Source organism: Saccostrea cucullata, unplaced genomic scaffold (assembly GCF_032062105.1).
Source record: "Saccostrea cucullata isolate Sc308-1 unplaced genomic scaffold, CSIRO_AGI_Scuc_v1 ctg2232, whole genome shotgun sequence".
Taxonomy (NCBI): domain Eukaryota; kingdom Metazoa; phylum Mollusca; class Bivalvia; order Ostreida; family Ostreidae; genus Saccostrea; species Saccostrea cuccullata.
This window is the reverse complement of record NW_026926569.1, coordinates 172501-194927: the sequence shown is the minus strand read 5'-3', so window position 1 is coordinate 194927 and position 22427 is coordinate 172501. Positions and strand designations below refer to the sequence as shown.

Here is a 22427-nt window from a genome sequence, read left to right as displayed (position 1 = left end):
CATTTTGTCTCTTGACTGAATTCTCTCACTTAAAATGCGGCAAAACCATGTTTCAAAGAAGTCATAGGACTTATTTCTTTAAAAAAAAACAGAGTGCCTTTGAGTAACCAATGTGCTTTGTTTGTTTCTAGGTCAGGCTTACATATATGAAAAATCCTTGATAGGGCTTCAAATTTTTGGGTAACAGTGGCAAGTGAATCAAAACTTATATGGTCCGAAAAAACTGTGTACCAATTTGGAATCCAAATAAATATGAATTAAAACCTGCTTTTCTCTCTCCTTGAATATTTTATTTACTTGCATAGTCTTTATATAAAAAATCCTTTTTCAACCGTAAGGTGCCTTTGGGTAACCGGTGTGCAGTGACCTTGAACCATGTTTCTAGGTCAAAGGTCAAGGTCATAGCAGAATTATATGAAACATCCTTGTCCGGAGCACATCGTCTCTCTTCTTGGCCCTATCTGGCTCATACTTCACTCACAGAATGCCACTGATCAATGGATGTGCAGTGACTTTAATTGGTCGAAGTTTCTAGGTCATGGTCAGAATTAGCCTGTCTGTTTAAAATCTTTGATTGGTGCATAATTTTTCCATCCCTATAACTTGATACAAGATAACTTTCGGCCATTAAATTTGCAATATTTTTGAATTACTTTCACTGTAGACACAAATTTCCTTTCAAAATAAACCCTTTTAAACTAGTTAAATTTTCATGTGACCTTGGCCACCATCTCAATGATACTACACAAGGTCATGGAAGAAGTGGATGTTAAGTTAAACTTTATATATTTCTGACTTTGATTATGTGGTATCAACCAATTAGGGATAAGTGGGTTCATTAGGACAAAATTGTTTAAAACTTTACAGTTGACTGCAAACAATTAAAATGCTCCATCTTTAAAAAAAAAAACTTTGAATATGCAAATTTCTTGCAAGTGAAAAAAAGCTGTGTATAATTTTTTTACCAACTTGAATTTTATGAACTAAAATAGCACTGGTTAAGAGTATTTCCATTGTTTTCATCATGTAAAATGAAGCAATATGTTTTAAAGCAATTAATAATAGAAAATATGCCTCAGTATTTTTTAGAACTATAGCACTGGTTGAGAATATTTCTTTCATCTGTCCAATATAGGATTAATATCAGAAAATATTCAGCTTTCATCATCTTCCAAATAACAAATTCACATAGAATAGTTTTTAATGTTTTGTTTTATTTCATTAACAAAATCAACAAATACATGAAATGATTGTGTGTACATAGAAAGAAAACAGATCCTACTTTAAACCTGTTCATATGACTACATACCCATTCATTCACTTCCAACAATAAAATTCTGTCACACTTTATATCATAATTATCACACTGACTATCTAAAACGCTGTGTTATACATGTACATTGACATCCAATACATTTCCCTGTGATGTTATTTTATAAATTCAATCCAAATTTTCAGTAAAAGTGAATTTATAGATTTCCACAGGGTGAAAATAAAATTATTTGAACGAAACTCTGCATGCAGACACTGCACATGTATCTGACAAGTCAAAAGATAATTTACACTAAATATGTTTTATCACAGACTCTTTACATTTCATATATTATTCAGTGTGCAAACTGTCTCAAGAACTGTAACATTTCCATTTTTTCAGAATGGAAGATCTTTTGTTAGGTTCCTTTAAAAACAGCAGTAAGGACAGCCTTCCCGACTCCCCCTCCCCATTATTACAGACAATGCCCATATTTCCATGTGAATGACAGTAAACACATAACCTCAGAAATGCATTCTTTGTAGTGATTATTGTGTGGATTTTCTTAGATTTACAAAGTTTACCTTGTTTTGAAGTCTATCCTCGACTTCTCTTAATTACAGATTCCAACACACATACATGTACCAATATGTATAAACTTTGACAATGAAATGTATATGAAGAGCAGTGTATCAATCAAATGCACTGCTGTTATGTATAATACAAATTTTGTCTGGGACATATTCATCTATTATAATACATGTATTTCACTAATACCTTTCACATGTTTTTAATCAACACTATATCTTAAGAATTAAACAAAATTTTCTGCACAGTTTTAAAGCACCTTGAACACTAATAGTCTCTACATACACTTTGGAATGAAATACATTTGAACATGCAAATATTATTGAGAAACTATTGCATTAAACCTTGAAGGACAAGTTTTATCTAAAAATTGTTACAAGTTTTAAATAAATTAAAAAATAAGCAAATCATAATAACCTTTTTAAAGTCCCGAAAAGTAACATAGCACTTGTTTACAAAGCAAACTTAAATATAAAATCTTATTTTTGAAATAGAAATGTACACATGGATTTACATTTATCTACCGATTGGTGGAGATGGTGAACAATACATGTACATGAATGCATTGTATTATATAGCCTTACAATACACACTGCAGAGTCACTTGGGAATAATTTTGGGGGTACAGCAATAAATACATGAATAAATAAATATATGCACCTATGAAACAGAAGAGCTCTTTTTGCCTTTGCTTGAATGTTTGTCAGTAAATGTCTGTGATGGACCTTTGGTGTCCTCACCCCCCTCCTCTGGTGATTTTTCTATATTTAGAGCTTTCAGGATCTTGTTTACCAGAGTATTATCCACTGCTTGGGGTCCTGTAAATTAAAAATAATTCAGTAAACAAAAAAACATTTCAAATCATGGAATTCTGTGATTTCATATTAAAGAATGATGGAAACAGCAAACATTTTAAAAATAAATATGGCCAATTTTGCAAGAACTGTTTGTCTAGTTCTTTAAATTAAAAAATATTAAAATGTTAAAGACATGCATGTTTTCTTTTGATAGAGGAATCCCAGTAAAGAATTTTTCAGATTTTTATGAAATATCAGAGTGTGTCTGAAGATTAATATCTAATTCTAAAGCCTCCTATTCACCATAAATTCAGACTGACCTCTAAACAATATAAATAAATTAATATCCTAGGTGGCATCTTCATCATCCAAATATTCTCCTTTTTATTTTACCCAGAATTCCTTCATCTTCCTCATCATCATTATTAACAGAGCCACTAGATGGTCTTTCTGAATTTTGAGACTTTCCCTCTGAAACAGAATCAGAGGCAAAATGTTTCAAATTTTTTTTACTGCAATACATTGACTTGTTAACATGCTGATGATGAAAATTCCACTAGGTGTCTTATACACTTTTTACACCATTAGTCTACTTGCACTTGCTTTTATTTCAATCCAAAGGATCTCAAAGAAACACTCTTAGAAAGAAAACTCCTTCACGGCACATGGCACAAATGAAAAATTCAAATGACTGAAAGAAATGAGAAAGTGGTGTAGTTTGGTTTGGGGAGATTTATTAGTAGTTTGCTACCTACCTGTCTTAGTATTCACTATTCCTTCCACAGTACCATTAACTTCTTTGTCAAGTTCTGCATAAGCTGTGATTATAGCCCTCTGTTCTTGTGTCAGAGATCTAAATATTGTTTGACAGCATGAATTATCTGCATAACATACTGAGCAAATTACTGCTCTTTTTTTTTTCTTTCTTTAATGTGTACTTGATACATTCATATATTTTAATAAACTGTAAATTACAGTTAAAATATGATTTAAAAATGTCTGACTTACTTTGGAATTTTAATCTTGAAATGTACATAATGGTCACCATAACCATAACTATTGACCCTGGTGATCCCTTTCCCAGAAATGCGTATCCTGTCATGGGACTGAGTGCCCGCTGGAATCTGAAATTTAGTCGAATTAAAATCTCCTCAAATGTCTGTATCCATTTTAGTCTAGAATTTCATTAGACAGAGACATAATTCCACAATTTGGATCTCCCTTAAACATATTTTCTTATTGTAATTTCTCAATTTGGGTTATACATGTAATAATCTCCATCGAACATTAATGTTTTGCAATTCCTCGATTTGGGTTATATTTATCTCCATCAAACATTCATGTTTTGTAATTCCTAAATTTGGGAAATATAATTATCTCCCTTGAACATGAATATTTTTTCGTAATTCCTTAATTTGGGTTAAAATTATCTGCCTTGAACATGAATGTTATTCCACAAATAACCTTTTTAAAGTTTTTTTCATTGAAATCTAGTGAAACTAAAACAACTTTCCTATTCTATGAATTCAAAATTTAGTCAAAACAGAACCTGATCGAAAGGAAAATCCAACCTCTATACTTTATTTGCTAACACAAACACAAGAAAGACCCCACCAAGTCCAGAATAACCTGCCCTTACCTTGAGGTGAATTTCCTCATAAACGCCTGGTACCCTCACTGTCCCACCCAGGACCGCTTGTGAAAGACTGATGGACACTTCTGAATGAACGTCTGCCCCATCTCGTCTGAACTGATTACTTTTGGCAACCTGAAATGACAATCAATCAACATTGATCCTCCTATAAATATCACAAATCGTTTTTGAAAAATCTTTCTAAATACTGTTTATAGGGTTATTTTTGGCCCGTCTTATTTTCGCCCTTTCACACTAGCAAACAATTTTGCCCCATTTAAAATTTGATTTTTTTACCTAGTTTTTTTTTTTTTACGAAATCTTTCAAAACATAGAACTGCCTTGTAAAATAGTGTGTCCGATAAACCTTGATTGCTGTTCATTCTCATTCACATTCTCTCACAAAAGTTAACAAATCATTCAAAGTTTGAATTCAACTATTTCTGCATGACGAAGTTCTGCCATGGACATTGGACAGGAATAGTATATTTTTCACCTAGTCTGGGTTATGAAATACCCATGATGATTAGCAATATTTGTGCAAGTATGATTTTTTATTTCAAGGCAATGTTTGGGTTCAGGAATGAAGGGGGATGGCTCGACACATAGCCACAGCGATTCCTGTTAACTCATCAAACATTTGCTGAGTAAAAATATTGAAAATCCAGATTCTTATACAGAAGCTCTCTTATACTACAGCCTACATGTACTAATACCTAGTGCTATACATGTGTAAGTCTACAGTAGACATGTTACTACAAAATAACAGTTAATAGGAAGTTTTTTTTACTCACCTGTAATGTGACAAATAGTTCCTGTTTTCCCACCTTCATTCTCAATGTTTGACCATGCTCCACACCTGTAAATAGAAGTAAAAATTAACATACATGTAGCTAAAAGGTATACAGATTTCTGTACAACTTATCAAGCAATCAAGTATCACTAAACAAGCTAAAAATGCTATTAAGGAATGTCAAATGGTTATTTATTTCTTTTTGAAAGATCCTCATCTTTTTTGTATAAGCAAATGTATGGGAATACCAGTCTTTAGCTTTGGACATTTTATGCCAGACTGGTAGTAAATTTACGACAACCTTCATCAAATATTTCATCACCCCTATCCATGGCACCTGAACCCACCTCTGATGTTTTGGAGGTCCGTGTTTGCTCTGCTCCTATTTTGTACTGTTTTATGGACTTTTGATCTTGAGTACTGTTCACAATCTTCATCCAATATTTATTACTGTTTCTTGACTCACCTGCTGGGACAGGTATGTTGACAGTTTTGGGCATCACAACGGAACCCTTCCCATTACACTCTGTACATTTATGTTTGATGATCTTCCTTCTGCCCTGACATTTTCTACAGGTGGAACGCATCATAAAGGGACCAGTGTTAACAGTTTCCTAAAATTGAAAAAAAAAAAATCTCAATGAGATATTTGTAAAATGTATAGAATATGTTTTGGTGTGAAAGTTAACATTTATCTCCAGTTATAGCCAAAAATTTTTTATTTACATGCTCATAACAATAAAAATTTCATTCAAATATATTACCAGCCCTGATCCATTACACTGGGGGCAGGTTTCTGCTGACGTTCCCGGCTCTGCTCTTCTGCCCATACATTTCGGACATTCATCGACGACATTCATTTTCATCTGTTTGTTGATGCCTCTGGCTGCCTCCTCAAATGACAAGTCCAGGTATACCTGTAATTAAATGAGAAATCTATTTAAAAGATAATTTATGATTTAATTGGAAATCTGCATAAGTGTCTTACCTGCTCTGTACTGAAAAATATTCATATTATCTATTCTCACCATGAAGCTTTAAGAAAACAACTTTATTCTTATTAAAATTTATCCCATAACAATGTGCTTTTTAGATTATCTCTTTGCAAAATAATCCTCTTTTACAAGAAGCTAACTTGGAAAAATAAGATGAGATGAAAAGAGGTCAGAGAACAAATGGAAAAAGAATTTTTCTTGCAACTGTCTTAATCCTAAGATAAACCCATTTGGCAGTGAATATCTTATATGTCTAAGAAGTAGTTTTTTATTTTTTTTTTTGAACTTTAAAAAAACAAACCTCAGATGCCTGTCCAAATCCAAACTGGGAGCTTTCGTAATCTTCACTCTCACCAAAGTTTCCAAACTTGAAATTATCTCCAAAGATATTTCTAAATAACTCCTCTGGATCGACATGAGTTCGGAAACCTGATCAACAAAGCATTGGTATTTGAAGATTGTTTATGCATTTCAAAGAAATTAAGATACTGTGGATTCCGAAAATTAAGATACTGTGGATTCCTAATTATACGCGAGGAATTTATCATCGCATAATTTCACGAGAAGCATCACTCACGAAATGAAATATCGCGCTTTTATTTACATGGTGCTGAAATACATGTAAATTCTCTTGATCAACCATCCAATTGCGAATTATTACTCTGACTCATGATTTGCTGTTCAATAGCCATTTTGTGATAAAAAGTACTTGTGAAAAATAAGGAATCTACAGTATCTTGCTCAGATATGGAGAAAACATCTTTTATAATAAAAGTTTATTACCTCCTTGTCCCCCATAGGCTCCCCCAAATCCTTGGAATCCAGGGCCACCACCAGCTGACTGGGGACCAGCCTGGCCGAACGTATCGTACTGTTTTCTTTTTGAATCATCGCTTAACACCTGAAACAAAAAGAAATATAGAAAAAGAAATTTACAGGTTCTTCAAAATTCTGTAATATACAGTCTGTTCAGCAGTATAAATTGCAGAATAAAACAGTTCCTGATTAACAACTTTTTCTTCCTGCAACTTTTACATCTGAAATGGCACTCTCATTTTTAACCTATTTTTATTTTCAAAATCATACCTCATAGGCTTCTGCAACCTCTTGGAATTTCTTGGCAGCTTCTTTGTTGTCTTTGTTTACATCTGGATGATACTTTTTGGCAAGCTGAAATCATATTTAACAAATGCTTACATTATGGATAAAGGTGTGGTTTAAAATCCTGAAAATGTCTTACTTGTACCAATCCTATTAAAAGACTATTACCTTTTCAACTTTCAATATATGCTTTGCATAATCTTGAAAAATCTTAAATGGGACATTTAAAAATGAGATCATTTAAGCAGACATTTCGATAACACAATAGCTTCTTTTCATGCAAATTGTGGCTAAGTTTATTGCATACAAGGTACACACTGGTGTCACATTAATACACAGATGTAAAAAGCATAAAGATTAAAATAGCTATGCCCAGTGATGCCCAATTTCGAACCTTGTAATAGGCCTTTTTGATTTCCTTCTGATCAGCAGTCCTAGGTATCCCTAGTATCTTGTAATAGTCTTCTTTAAAGTTCAATGAGGAAGTGTGAAATGTCTTTCTTTCAAGAAATGTACTTTTTGGTACACTCACTGCAACAGAAACATTTCAACATGCCAGATGATGTGGAGAAAGAAAAAAAATCTCTTTATTAATTGTAAATGTAAATGGCATAAAATTGCAAGTTCAAAATGGATTGCAATTATTAAATTGAATTATCTTTGGTGCAATTTTGATGCATGCTTGCTCAGATTGCTGACTGAGATTCAACTTATTTATCAATGCCGAACGGATAACAGAATCTGGTTAATACATCTTTCTGTCTAGAATATTCTACATGCATGTCTGATTTATGAAAATTATTATTGGAAAAGATATCAACTAAGATATCCAATGAAAAAAATCATTTTTGTTCAATCGGGGTTGCATTTCAATTGTTTTCTACTTCTTTTTTAAAATATGATTCAAAATGTAGTACCAAATTGTTTAAATCAATGTCCTTGGCAGAGTTATATAAGATTATGCAACAGATTATGCATACCTGTAAAATTCATTTCTATTTCGCTTGAGAAGAGTTTACCTTTATCAATAAATTACATTAATTCTCTTTTGATTTTTTCTCAAAAATTCTTTAAATGATATGTTTAAATTCATGGGTATATTAAATTCATGTGACGCAATACAGTTATACACATGATAAAACTAGGGTCACTGGTTAATTTTCTATTCTCACCTCTGGATTTGTCCTGAGACTGATGCAATTTAGAGAAAGACGAGGAGGCACAAACTGAAAAGGTGCCAACATTCTCAACCGAAATGTTGAGAAGCTTGCTGTTGTTCTCAGAGAAACTGAGTTTTTTCAAGGGCCACCGACGGCATGCCTGTCTGAGGGTCGCCATGCTGTTTCAATGTCACACAAATGGGATGAAAATCTCACTTCCGAAAATCCGTCATTAAAATATGTTTAAAATTCTCATTTATTTTTATTTAAATGAATTTTCTAGGTTATATTATACTTGGAAAATAAAGTATATTAAGTTTGGAATATATCATTTGTTTAGCATTAATTTGAGGAATTTACTGAAATCCGAATGTCCTTTTGGTTCTCTAAAAAATACAATAAAGTATAAAACCAAACCCGGAAACAAAAGTTGAGGAAACAGAAACAGCGAACCGGGGGTCCTGCGATTGTTTAGGGATTTACTCAGCTATAATTTACAGAAAAATGATATTATAATCTCGATTACAAAATTTTTCAATCAATAAGGTAATCATCTTCGATCCATGCATCAAAGTTGCAAAGAAACACACTGTATCGTACCCGCCCACTTACTCGAATTTCCTCGAAGATAGTGTATATGTCAGCATCTCATTTTGACAGATTTTCTTTATTTCAGTTGTCATTGTCATCTCAGGTAGCAGGATGGCCTGGCGATTTAAGGCTTCAAAATATAAAAATGCAGCTCCAAGAACAGTTAAAAAAGAGGTACCTTTTCTTTTTAAAATTGGAAGTATTTTGACCCAGCTAGGGAATAATTATTTTAATGTCAATAATGAAGCTCTGTGTCTGATTGTTGCATGTTATAATTTCTATTGCTTCAGAATAGTTCCATGTAACGTTCATTGCTGTATACTGTATATAAAGTTCAGAAAGTCTCATTCATAGTGGCATAAAGTTCTATATTAGGTTGTAGTTAGAATGTGTCATCAAACTGTGACTTGACACAAGCCCTAGCTACTGTGTTCTTGATGGAATCTAGCTCTTATTACCCAAGGTGCCATGACATATCATCATGCCTGGAAAGTGGCAATAAAAAAACTGCCAGGGATCACTGGATGTAATGTCAGCACACATTTGATATGCTATGTCGTCTCAGGGACTAAAAATTTTGGCTTTAAACAAGTTAAAACATGACGGACGTCACGATTTTATTAAATCCAAAATATATTTAGTCCCTATGAACATGAACATCTTAAATAAACGCTGACATTACACCGGATGTACCCTGCTCTAGGGTCTTGAGGGGTAATGATAAATTTTATAAATAGGGATAAATAAAATCAAGGAAGATCATATGATGGTGAATGAATGTTGAAATTAATGTATAGTTCATCTTGAAGTTCCATGAAAATAAAGAACAATGGTTTCAAAAGTGGGAGGGGGGCTTAACTGACCAAAAAAATGGAATGGGGATGGGGGCAACTTTCTATAATGATGTTACAGTCCCCCTAATTAACTGTCCACATCCTGAAAATTACAATTCCCTGTAGTGCACTGACCTAACAGCAACAAAAAGTGGGAAGGGGGTGGAAGGATTAGCATGATCTGGGAAATTTACTGAGATTAAAAAAAATGAACATAATTAGAATTAACCCAGAAAATATATATGCTCTAACAAATGCACTTCCTTTTTCTGTAGCATTAAATTGACAAGTTATTTTTTAAAAAATAAATTAAAACATACCCATATTTCTCATTCTGCATCATACCTTCTATTCAGGAATGGATTGGCGATATTTCTGCAGGGAATTTGATGCAGTGCAGTGGTAATCACATTAAAGCTGGATGCATTTATATGACGTTTAACATTGATTCATCAGGTAGGTTTGTTTGATTTTCACTTGCATTAATATCATTGAATAAAACTTCATGTATAAACATTCAAATGATCTTTGCTAATAATCAGTTATTAAATTTTAATGTTCTTAACAAAATAAAAAGGAACAGATTTTCAACACTTTAGGCTTTTGGAGTTGTAAATGTATTTCAACTTTGATTTTTTGTTGTTGTTTGTCTTATAAATGGAAATTAATTTAAAAAAAAAAAATTCTTTTCAGGGGGAGGTAACCTGGGTTTGTTGCCTGTAAGTAGCTCTGGAAGGCTTGTGAATGGTTTGCCATTGTTGCCAGCTCATGGTGGTCAGTTAACTTACTGCATGACAGCAAAGTCAAGTGATGAAAGCAGCTAAAAAAATGTCAATGTATTCCAAGCTAAGATCATTTTAGAAGGATCAATACAAAGTGTTTTAGGCCTGTATAAAGCATGTCAATATTTCTGTGGTTTGAAAGAAGTAAAAGCATGTTTTTGGTCTTGCTCTTGATAGAGATAGAAATTTTTTTATTGCATTTTGGAATTGGAGCTAATTGTGAAAAAAACCCAGGAATAATGTATATTTTTTAGAAGCTGGTGTTGTTTTGCATTAATGTTTTAATTTTTGCATGAATTTCCATGCAGTTTTGCATAATTTTTACAGATTTTGTCCAATATGTTTCCATATAAAATCAAGCATTGATTTCAAAATGATATATGTATAAGGGTTTTTTGTCATTTCTGAATGATTTTGAAATTTCAGATTTTGTGACAGACTTTGAGTTCTCTCCCTTCGATGATTATCTCTTGGCCACAGGATCATCTGACAACTCAGTGAGTTTTACCCCCCCCCCCCCCCAAAGTCCTAAAATTATTCATAATAAAAATTATAGATTGTAACTTAAAAAAAAAGAAATAGATTCAAAATAAAACAATGAATAAAAATTGATACTTTTTGATGATTCCAAGACTGAAAATTTAGTCTTTTACAGGGTTTGTTTTTTTATACACATATTAGTGCTTGGTATCAAGTAAATAATAACTGCAAATTTGCAATATTTTTCCGAATAATTAATGAAGAAATAATTAAGCCCAGGTATGGAAAACATTTGTATTTATATATATATTATCTCTGAAGGTTAAAGTATGGCTATTGCCAGAGGAAGACAAACTTGATGAGTTGTCTACCTTGAACCCAGTGGTGGTTGTCCCTAAACAGAATCGTAAGATAGAGAACGTCACGTGGAACCCAGTAGCAGAGGCTGTGCTGACTTACACCAGTCAGGACTCTGTCTCTCTGTTTGATGTCACAAACCAAGAGGAAAAACTGTGTATGTTACAGATATTTACTAAAGAATGTAATGTGAGGGAGAGAGTGTGTACATATGTAAGTGTGATAGAAATTGTGTGAGACAGAGATATATAGAGAGTTAGAGAGATATAGAGTCATGAGAGAGAGAGAGAGAGAGATATTGAGAGTGAGAAAGTGGGAAAGAGGGAAAGAAAATTGTGTAAAAGAATCTAAAATAAACCAAGTATTTCAATATGATTTACATATGAAAGACAATTGAAGTAAAATATAAACCAAAAAAAAATTCTTAGAGAGGATCTTAGCTACATATATGTACATGAGTATGTATTTAAATCTATAGCGTTATTTTTAAATATACAGCACTCTCTGACCACAAGGACCAGATCCAGAGCCTCAGCTGGCGAGGTAATGGACAAGTGTTTGTGACGTCCTGTAAGGATAAGCGCCTCCGGATCATAGATCCAAGGGCCAGTTCTGTTGTTCAGGTAAACTTCCTGAAAATTTTTGTTTGTTTAGAAATACTGTGTTACATTTTATTTGTTTAATTTGGAACAAGTCTATTTTTAAATTACAAGATATGATGCAGAAAAATGCCTCAAATCAGCAAAACAGCTTTGGTCAGTTTGATACAAGGAAAAAATTATTTTGTATTTTATGTGATCAAATGTTCTGATCAATAAATCCAGAATTGTTGAGTGAATACATTGTATCAGATTCCTATGATATGATATCTTAAATACATGTAAATATTAATAATATAATCCATGTAAATATTTCTTTTGCTGTAGGAAACTCAGGGTCATGATAATATGAGAGATTCTCGTGCTCTCTGGTTGGGTGATAAAGACATAATATGTACCACTGGTTTTAGCAGAGTAAGATATGTACCAAAGTGCTTAATTCATATTTTACACAGTAACTCTGTTGATTCTGGTCCATGTGAGCCAAAAGTTCAAGTTTACTTTGCCATTCAAATTTTTCCTCATAATGTTCACAATATGTTTATTATGTGAGAGCTATTTGCCATTTTTAGTAAGCTTTAGTAAATAAAACTATTAATCAGAATTTCTGTTTTGGGAGCCTAATTTAAATATACCTGAATTATATTAGAACATTAATCAATCTTGCTGTTGTTTTGTAGTCCAGAGAGAGGGAGGTGAAGTTGTGGGACCTGAGAAATTTTTCCTCCTCCGTCTCCACAGTGGGCATTGATTCTTCTACTGGGTCTGTATCTCTTCTCTGTGGATTGAATATAAAGCTTTTTCAGTGTGTACTGTCTTGTAACTTTGAATTTATTTTTTCTTTCAGAACTTTGATTCCATTATATGATGCTGATACTGGTATGCTCTTCTTATCTGGAAAGGTAAAGAGAGTCAAGAAACTATGGAACATGCTATATATATATTATGAATCACTTATATTTTACATATTTATCATATCATTTTCTCTTTGGTGCAAGGCAAAAGTGTATTAACCGAATATACATATGTAATTGGAGTATTTTTGCATATCACCAACAAAGTAAGGAGTAAGCATTACATTTATTACATACTGAAAAATTCCTTGTTGTGCTGAAAAATTGCAACTAAATTCTTAAATTTCACGAATGAAATATAATATTTTAGATTCAGTATCTAATGCAATGTTGCCAGCACAATAAGTATTTTTTAAAATGTCTCTCCATGTTATCATAATTTGCATTGGAGAATCATAGTTGACAAACAGGATCTTTTTTTCATGTGCAGGGTGACAGTAATGTTCGGTATTATGAAATATCAGAAAAAGATTCGTCTCTCACAGAAAGTAAGTAATGTTTCTATTTCATCACATACATGTTATATATAAGAATAAGAAGGCAATGTTTTTCACATTTTCAAAATCAGGTTTTAAACACTACATGTACTAGTCATGTCACTTGAAACTACAAGGTAGAATGAGGCCTATTCATTCTACAGTCTTTTGATGTTATGTGGTATTCCAAAAAAATGGATAGAACTAGTTTGTGAATTCTGATTGGTCTTTTTTTAAGATAATGTGACCAGGACAGAGCAAGTTAAGGGGATTGGCATGGTGCCAAAGAGGGCGCTAAATGTCATGGAAGGGGAGGTCAATAGGTTACTTATACTGACCAAACAGGCGGTCATTCCAGTACCCTATATTGTACCCAGAAAGGTAGGAGTGTTAAAGTAAAGTGTGAAATTTTGGATATCATTACTGTCAGTTTGAAATTCCTAATAACTAAAGTGTGATTTTGATTTAAGCAGGTTTTTCCTTCACTGGTATTTGTTTGTTATAAGCAATTTTTACTGTAAATTGATGAGGAAATGTTGAAACGATTTACCTGTATTGTCTTTTTGCAGAATTATATAGAGTTCCATGATGACTTATTTCCTGACACTTTTTCTGAAGAGCCAGGTTTACATGCTAGTGAATGGTTTTCTGGGGCCAACGGACAGGTATTTTATTTTTAAAAATGTACCGTATATACTCGCCTATAAGTCGGTATTTTGGGAGTTAAATATTGGTCTAAAACTCTATGTCCGACTTACAGGCGAGTCATAAAGAGATTGGTATTTTTCTGGTGGCTGAAATGTAGTATCTTATTTGCATATCCGATGATTTTCGAAGAAAATGTCTGAATATATGAGATTATTTATGTATTCTTAGATTATATAGATAGAGTTTAAGTACAATGTATTTACATATTTTAATAATTTAAAGTGGGCATTGCTTTTTTGTTTTATAATTTAAGATTAAATATCAGTGTCATTTCGAAAAATATTAATGGAAACCAGGTTAAAATATTAATGAATTTACATGAAATTGTCACTAGATTTTGGAAAAATTATTGTACCGACTTACAAGCGGGTCAATAGCAAATCTCCCCAAAATAACGTCAAAAAATATACTCACCGTCAATAAAAACGCAACACCCAAATTTAAGGGGTGAAAATTATATACGGGATTTAACTATGTACCAAAAAAGTTAGGAAATCTTTTACTTTGCCAAATCAGTTATATAACGGTTGAATGATTTTCATTCCATTACCGGAAGTTGGTTTTTTAGCTTCCTGAACAGAAATAAAAAATTAGCATTTTTAATAAAATTATTGACAATATTTTGGGTTTTCAAGGTTTTGTACCTGTTAATTATAAGTCTTGTACCCAAAGTCCGGAAAAAATATCCTTCTTTCTCTTCTGGATGTGATACCTGTATTTCCTCAAATTAACTGAAAGCACGCATTTTCATTGTTAATGTTGGAAATTTTCAAAATAAAGAAAAGGGAGAGCTACAGTTGCAAATATACACTACATAACGACTTTTCGGGCTCATGTGTTTCAAAAGCATGAATGACAGTTCCTTGACCGGAAGTCCAAGGGTTACTACACTACGCCAAGTTAGAGAAAATTCGAGCTTAGTATCTGAAAAACAGGCATTTAAAAAAGGACAAGAATATTTATTTCGCTCAGATTAAGACATTGATAAACTTACTGCATGGTAGAATTTGGGCTGCTTATGTTGTACAAGGCTGATAGCACGTTGTAATTGAATGGTCGGAAGGGGGGATGTTTTAAAAGTTATGTGTTACTTTCTAAGTTCTAAAGATAACATTTTAAGTTTAAATGAAGTATCATTGTTTTGTAAATTTACTTTTTAAATTTATGTATTCATTCTTAATCTTATCTTTAAACCTTATAAAGTAACACATAACTCTAAAACATCCCCCCTTCCGACCATTCAATTAAAACGTGCTAGTCAGCCTTGTACAACATAAGCAGCCCTAATTGACTACCACGGATGGTAAGTTTATCAATGTCTTAATCTGAGCGAAATAAATATTCTTGTCCTTTTTTAAATGCCTGTTTTTGGTACAGGTCTCAATTTTCTCTAACTTGGCGTAGTGTAGTAACCCTTGGACTTCCGGTCAAGGAACTGTCATTCATGCTTTTGAAACACATGAGCCCGAAAAGTCGTTATGTAGTGTATATTTGCATCTGTAGCTCTCCCTTTTCTTTATTTTGAAAATTTCCAACATTAACAATGAAAATGCGTGCTTTCAGTTAATTTGAGGAAATACAGGCATCACATCCGAAAGAGAAAGAAGGATATTTTTTCCGGACTTTGGGTACAAGACTTATAATTAACAGGTACAAAACCTTAAAAACCCAAACTATTGTCAATAATTTTATTAAAAATGCTAATTTTTTATTTCTGTTCAGGGAGCTAAAAATCAACTTCCGGTAATGAAATGAAAATCATTCAACCGTTAAATAACTGATTTGGCAAAGTAAAAGATTTTCTAACTTTTTTGGTACATAGTAAAATCCCGTATATAATTTTCACCCCTTAAATTTGGGTGTTGCGTTTCTATTGACGGTGAGTATACAACCGACTTATAGGCGGACCGACTTATAGGCGAGTATATACGGTACTCACAATGAAATAATTTTACCAGTACTTGTACTTAAATGTCATTTCACCAGATCTTTTAATGCACAAATTTTTTTTAAAGATTTTGAAATTTTTTTAAACAGAGGAAATTAGTAAGTTTGAATCCACAAAGAAAGGCAGCTGTAGGAAGTAGGAAGGGATTAGGATTACAGCCTAGTCCTGTAAAGGAAGGAGTGGGAGGAGCCAGTGTAAATGTAACCAACCAATCAGGAGGGAGTACCAAAGTGTCAAACCCAAGTAACCAGGTAAATTCACTTATAATTCTGATGAAATTTTAGTTAGGTTCAGTTAAGGTACAGGCGTATTTTGACTGATCTTTTGATGAATGAAGTGTGTAATGCTGAGTACCATCAGAGGGATTAAAAATAGTCTGAGACATTTTAGATATACATGTATGCATGTATGATAAAGTAAGAAAAAATTGATCCTTAAATTAAAAAAAAAAACATGAATCCTCACAGGTGGAAACTCCCAAGAAAAGTCCTACACAAGCAGACAACATTCCAAAGACAACTCCTCAGGAACAGAGTCCGGTACACAATCTCACAGATGAGGAGAAAGCAGCAGACGTCATCGGTGATGACATCACAGACGAAGACAAAGTGGAAGCAGAACACCGGGAGGATGTACAGAAAAAAGTCTCAGCCAAAATTTTCTCAGGTGGGAGAAGAAAATAATGTGTGTGATGAGTTCTGGTTATACTTGCAATGCTTCAAATACATTTGACCTCTTCCTTTTAATTTTTTCTTTCCCTCTCTTTCTCATCAATTTAAGTTTATCACAATACTACAAAGACAATTTCAAGAAAAAGAAAACATTTCAACTTCATTTACCTTAAAATTGGTAGATTATGTTTCTTTTTTTTTTTTTTTAGAAAATCTCACTTTTATCACAGGCATTGAAAAAAAATCTAATCCAAAAAGAGGTTCTTCCTATTAGCCTTAAATCTAACCTTTTAAAATGAAATTTACATGTAAACAGACTTTTTAATCTGTTACCAGGTGTGAGACAATCCAAATTTAAACACCTGAAGTGTAAGACCCTCCATCGCAGTACCCACATTGAGAACATCAGGAAGCTGGACAGGACAGTACCGGGGGAGAGTAATTTCTTTGTCGCCAACAAAGCGCGGTGTGTTGTTCCCATTGAGGGCTCAGGGGGACTCCTTTCTGTTTTTGAGGTAAAATTATTAGAATGATAAGTTATTCAATATATTGTATGAACCCCCCACCCCCTCACCCCCCCCCCCCCCCCAAAAAAAAAATGGCTAAGACTAAGTAATTTTACAATACATGTGGGTTTTTTTCCACCATCAGTAAAATGAAATATAAAATAAAAATAACATAAAAATTCATTTTTATTTCTGTATTGAAATATTTTTTCTTCAGAATTTATTGTTTTATTGGTACGTTGCATGTTGAATAAAATTTAACATGTATTGTTTATTTTGGAACTTTATTGAGTCACTTAGAAATAAGAATGACCTGTAAACATTTTATCTGTAGCTGAATAGTCCTGGTAAGCTTCCAGACACAGGAATACCAAACCTAGAGCACCATACTAAGGTTACAGATTATGCCTGGGATCCTTTCAATGACAACAGACTTGTTGTAGGTAAGTACCGGTAGTCTTATTCCTATATATTACTTCTTCAAATTAATACTATAAAATAATTATTATTATGCACATTTTTTGGTGCACTTTTAAAAAAGTTTCTGATATGGTGTAAATCAGTCCTCTCTGTTTTTGTTGCAATGCTAAACAGGGAGCTAAATCTGAAAAAAATAATGTAAATAAAAGGCACTGAGATATGAAAAGATCTGGAAATTGAAATAGAGAAACTAAAAAGCTCATTCCTTAGTCTTTGATGAAGAAACAGCACCATATTAGTTCTTGTATCATCTCAGAACCCCCTACATGTTCTTCAATGTAAGAAAATAAGTCTTTGAAGTAAATGTACAACCTGACCCCTGAAATAAAATTTAAAATCTTGTTAATTTTTCTAAGCCTGCGATGATGCTAAGATCTGGGTGTGGGAGATTCCTAAGAATGGATTGACGGAGACCCTGATGACCCCCAAAGGAACCCTGCTGGGACACATGGAGAAGATTTATTTTGTGGTCTTCCACCCCCTGGCCCGGGACATCATTGTTACGTCGGCGTACGATATGACGGTGAGGATCTGGGACCTGGCCGAGATGAAGGAAGTCATTCAACTGATGGAACATCCAGATCAGGTCAGACATTTCTTATTGAATACTGTAAACCAACTTTTATTCGTGACGACTTTATTTTGCGATTTAACAGGCGAAAACTAGTTTGCGAAAATTAATTTTTGTGATCAAGCCTAGTGTGGAGCAGTTGTTAATTGACACAGAGGCTTTAAGGACCGGTTCGCATTGAGAAATATTCGCAATGAAGAGGCTCTCATGCACCTCGCAAAAATTTCTCACATGTGAATAAAAGTTGGTTTCTGATACATGTAATAGCAAATAGAAATGGGATCCCTTTGGGAGCGAAAAATATATGAAATTAATGTTGCCTTAAAAGAATCATTGTTTGTGATAATCTTAAGAATACGAAAACTTATAGTGTGTGTCTGTTTTCTTTGATATAATTTGCATTTCAGTATCTCTACAATACATGTACCTTCAGTGTACTTGTGTATGAATGGAAATATAAATGTATCTTACAAAAAAGATAAAGAATTTATACCACCCAACTTTATATTGTGGTTAAATGAGGTTTAAAGGATTAATTCATTGATTAAATTGAACCAGGCAATGTTAAATGAGATTCAAGGGATATAACTCATGGATTCTATCTTCATGTTTTAAGGTATTCTGTGCAGCTTGGAGCCCAGATGGGAAATATTTGTGTACAGTTTGCAAAGATGGAAAGATTAGAATATTTAATCCAAGGAAATCCCCAAATCCAATCATGGTAAAAAATGAGTCAATGAATAATACTAAAATCTTCTTTATTTTGATCAGAATCTTTGCTGAAGTTGGCAAAAGTGAAAGACTTTTTAGTGGATTTAAACAATTATGAGTCAATGAGTTATTTGTGTGTATTTCAGGAGGGACCAGGACCAGATGGTTCGCGGGGGGCCAGGGCAGTATTTGTACTAGAGGGCAACTATTTGTTTGTCAGTGGATTTGATAAGTAAGTGTACAAGTACCACACTAGATTTTTCTAATTCAACTTTATCATCTTCTATCTCTCTCTCTGTTTCTCTCTCTCTCTCATGCCCCCAAATAAATAATAACCATCTTGAAAAAGCTTATAAAGAAAGAATACAGAGAAATATTTAAGTTCAATTCAGCATATATCTTTATTCCATATCACAATACTGATACAATCACAAAATTTAAAAAAATAGCAAAGGAATTATCTTTTAAAATGAGCAATGACTTCAGTTACTAAAAAGTCATCAACCCAAATCCACATGATATGAAGAAATTGTGTGTAATGCACACGTTTTTTTTACTCAGACAAAGTAGGCGGATGATTTTCCTGTATGACACTGGTGACCTGAGCCAGCCTCTTTATGAAGACTCAATAGACGAGTCCCCCGCAATCCTCATACCCTACTACGACGAGGACAGCAATACTGTGTTCCTGTCTGGAAGGGTAAGTTACAGGAATTAGTAGGAGATTAAATCACAGGAATTAGCAGGATATTTTGTTCCTGGTCATAGAAGAAATACAGTGTATCAGGGTTTCTCTGAGATTTTCATTTACATATGATGCTCCAATTTACATTTATGAAATTATATATCTGCTATATACATAATTAATTAATTATGTTGTACTGAGTATATATTGATTTGAGATAAAAAGTATCAATTTAATTTAGAATGTTTTTATATTACATGTATCTGTATTGGATGTTTCTACTTTCATATAGTATGACTTATGACTTCTTATGTTTCATTTCTCTTTAAATTTTAATATGTCAATTCATTCAAATATTATATTATGTCATAGGTAATGATAATAAAATATGTTGAGATAAAAGATTTGTATTTATAAACTTTTCCAAGCATTTTTTACACTGTTTTCATTTTGGATATTTCAGGGGAATGGACAGTTATATGCCTATGAAGTTGCAACAGAGGAACCATATTTATTTCCCTTAGCAACAACTAAGTTTACAACTCCAAGCCAAGCATTCGCCTTCCTTCCAAAATACCTGTGTGACGTAAAAAATGTAGAATTTGCCAAAGCTTACAGATTAACCCAGACTACAGTAGAGCCCGTGTCTTTCACTGTTCCCAGAGTGAGGGTGGGTATAAATACTTCAGACAATAGAAATATATGAGCACCCTAGTTTTAAAGACTTGCATTTTAGGACTGATTTTGGTACAAAACTGGGTACAATGCCCGAGATTAGCTCATACTGTTTAATGGTTGAGTTTGACTTTTCCACTCGGTGAGCAGAATTTTGATGCTTTTTAATGAGAGAAAGAAAATAAAGACAAGCAAGCCACATACGGTTGTGTAGATAAATTGTCGTAGATGACATAGGTATAAACAGTTTGCCACTGCCTTTCCTCTGAAAATGTAAATGAGTGCGATTTTAAGGGAGGGGGTACTCCGTGTAATTTGGAGTTAGATACCTTGTGTTATTTTTAGTACTATGGGTTAAATTCATTTCCGAAACAAGTGCTTGTGATATGTTGACTTGCATCAATAAACATTCAAAGTTTAAAAAATAAAATTTTAGGATTTGTCATACAGCCTTAATCCTTCAAGTAATGTGAGAGATAAACGGCAAAGATTGTGTCTATATAATTGATGTTGATTAGGTTATCAAGGTGTTAAAAATTGATGTATTCCATACAAAAAATTAGTGAAACACTGAAAACAGGTCAAAACAGGTGCAAAGATGGCTATTTAGCATTTGATTAGCATATACTTTTGCAAAAATCCCTTTTAAAAATGGATTTTTATCACAATTTCATATATTTGTGGCACTCTATATGATCATTGCAATTCCTCTTTTTCAGTTGGAGTTTTTCCAAGATGACCTTTTCCCAGATACTCGAGTGACCTGGGAACCAACAATGACCAGTAAGGAATGGTTGGCAGGGAGCAATCAACAACCCAGATCTATAAGTCTGAAGCCCAAAGACATGACACCATGTAAGCAGGAACTACTGTATAAGTGGAAATTTTAGTGAGCCGCAAATTTAGCAATTTGTCCTTAAAAACTGGTATTTTTAGCGAGAAGTAATTTTTGTGATTTTTAAATGCTCACTAAAGAAGCTAGTACAAATAACAATATATTTTTAGCGATATTCAATTTTAGTGATCTCAACAGCCTCGCTAATAATGACAAAATTAGATCACTGCTAAAATTTCATCTTATACGATATTTACTTAAAAAAGAACCATTAATCCCAGCTTCTTTCATTATACCAGTGGTAAAATTGTCTGTGTGTGTGTGTGGTTTTTTTTTTTGGCAAATTGAATACAAATGTATTAATTGATTTGCAATGATAGATATTTGTGAATCCAATTTACTCAGAATTTCCTTGATTTATTTTTTTTAAATGAATATTAATTTACAGTACATGTATCATAATAAGAGTGGAGGATTCTATTCAATCATACTCAGAAATTTCTGGCAAATTTTGGAAAAGTTGTCAACACAATTATCGTGAAAAATAACAAAGACACCACAAAGTGGAACAACCCCTTCCAAAATGATTCCATTATAAATTAATATTACTTGTGTTACTTCCATTTAATATGCATGCACTCATTCACCCACCCACCCACAAGTGTTTCACTATATCTACACCTTCTTTGTGAGGGGATAAAATAGGCAACATTCCTTATGGTATTGCACTGTTCATTGTACATATGTAACTACAGTTGAACTTCAGTGTCTTGAACACAGATATCTCGAATACCATGGATATTTTTAACTGATTTTGAAGTCCCAAGTACTTATATCTTAAGTATTTTTCACTGGAGATCTTGAATTTTGAATACTGTAAAATCACATATTTTCGTGGAGTCAATTTTTCATGGTTTGAGTAAAAACTCTTGGTTCGTGGGGATTTGATTTCTAGGATGAAGAATTGTTAAGTAGTTTTGTATGTAGCATTTTACATTTCATGGTGGACATGGATTTGTGGGTCTCTTCACACCTTGAAAACAACGAAAATTAACCCCCCACAAAAATTTGTGATTTCACAGTATCTCGAAGTTTTTCCAGGTCCGTTCAAGATTTAGATAATGTAGTTTGACTGTGAATATATTTAGCATTTTGTGTCTTTCAGTAGTATTTATTTAGAGTATAAATCTTGTTTCAAGTAACCAACCGAATAAAAGACATGTGCATCCTGTTTCAGTGAGCTTGGCACCAAAAGAAACACACAAAGTGAAGAAGTTTGACAGCTATAATCCAGAGACCTATAAAACAGATGAACAAAAGAAGGAAGAGGTATCTCACCGTTATTT

General features: G+C 33.0%; 2 protein-coding genes across 3 annotated transcripts in view; one reads left to right on the top strand and one right to left on the bottom strand.

Moving 5' to 3' along the window:
- Nucleotides 1-1183: 1183 nt before the first annotated feature.
- Nucleotides 1184-8630, bottom strand: LOC134272093 (protein tumorous imaginal discs, mitochondrial-like). 2 transcript variants are annotated; one of them, XM_062754334.1, is made up of 13 exons: nt 8332-8630; nt 7554-7690; nt 7145-7228; nt 6842-6959; nt 6360-6487; nt 5828-5980; nt 5530-5677; nt 5065-5129; nt 4277-4405; nt 3646-3761; nt 3393-3490; nt 2958-3108; nt 2539-2658 (listed from the first exon to the last, which is right to left on the bottom strand). In XM_062754334.1, exons 1-12 carry the CDS (start codon nt 8495-8497, stop codon nt 3002-3004), a joined length of 1449 nt encoding a protein of 482 aa, XP_062610318.1. In that variant the 5' UTR covers nt 8498-8630; the 3' UTR covers nt 2539-2658; nt 2958-3001. The 2 variants fall into 2 exon arrangements, with proteins under 2 accessions (XP_062610317.1, XP_062610318.1); XM_062754333.1 differs by lacking the exon at nt 2958-3108 and having other exon boundaries at nt 1184-2658.
- A 97-nt stretch (nt 8631-8727) lies between these two features.
- Nucleotides 8728-22427, top strand: part of LOC134272092 (coronin-7-like) — a 15067-nt gene continuing 1367 nt past the window's right edge. The window contains exons 1-24 of the mRNA XM_062754332.1: nt 8728-8865; nt 8996-9084; nt 10100-10199; nt 10437-10517; nt 10952-11022; nt 11327-11519; nt 11861-11985; nt 12289-12375; nt 12642-12724; nt 12809-12863; nt 13246-13303; nt 13530-13672; nt 13861-13956; nt 16037-16198; nt 16415-16613; nt 16955-17133; nt 17459-17567; nt 17961-18190; nt 18792-18896; nt 19033-19118; nt 19448-19586; nt 20035-20241; nt 20966-21101; nt 22319-22410. Of these exons, the coding sequence (XP_062610316.1) occupies nt 9022-9084; nt 10100-10199; nt 10437-10517; nt 10952-11022; nt 11327-11519; nt 11861-11985; nt 12289-12375; nt 12642-12724; nt 12809-12863; nt 13246-13303; nt 13530-13672; nt 13861-13956; nt 16037-16198; nt 16415-16613; nt 16955-17133; nt 17459-17567; nt 17961-18190; nt 18792-18896; nt 19033-19118; nt 19448-19586; nt 20035-20241; nt 20966-21101; nt 22319-22410 (2799 nt within the window). The 5' untranslated portion in view covers nt 8728-8865; nt 8996-9021. The remainder of the gene's footprint in view (nt 8866-8995; nt 9085-10099; nt 10200-10436; nt 10518-10951; nt 11023-11326; nt 11520-11860; nt 11986-12288; nt 12376-12641; nt 12725-12808; nt 12864-13245; nt 13304-13529; nt 13673-13860; nt 13957-16036; nt 16199-16414; nt 16614-16954; nt 17134-17458; nt 17568-17960; nt 18191-18791; nt 18897-19032; nt 19119-19447; nt 19587-20034; nt 20242-20965; nt 21102-22318; nt 22411-22427) is intronic.

Excerpts from the sequence above, each read along its gene's own strand:
- LOC134272093 (XM_062754333.1), bottom strand. The coding sequence starts at position 8,497 with ATGGCGACCCTCAGACAGGCATGCCGTCGGTGGCCCTTGAAAAAACTC. Across the intron at positions 5,130-5,529 it reads CAACATACCTGTCCCAGCAG|GTGTGGAGCATGGTCAAACA; the intron begins GTGAGTCAAGAA and ends TTCTATTTACAG. Across the intron at positions 4,406-5,064 it reads AACTATTTGTCACATTACAG|GTTGCCAAAAGTAATCAGTT; the intron begins GTGAGTAAAAAA and ends TTGTCATTTCAG.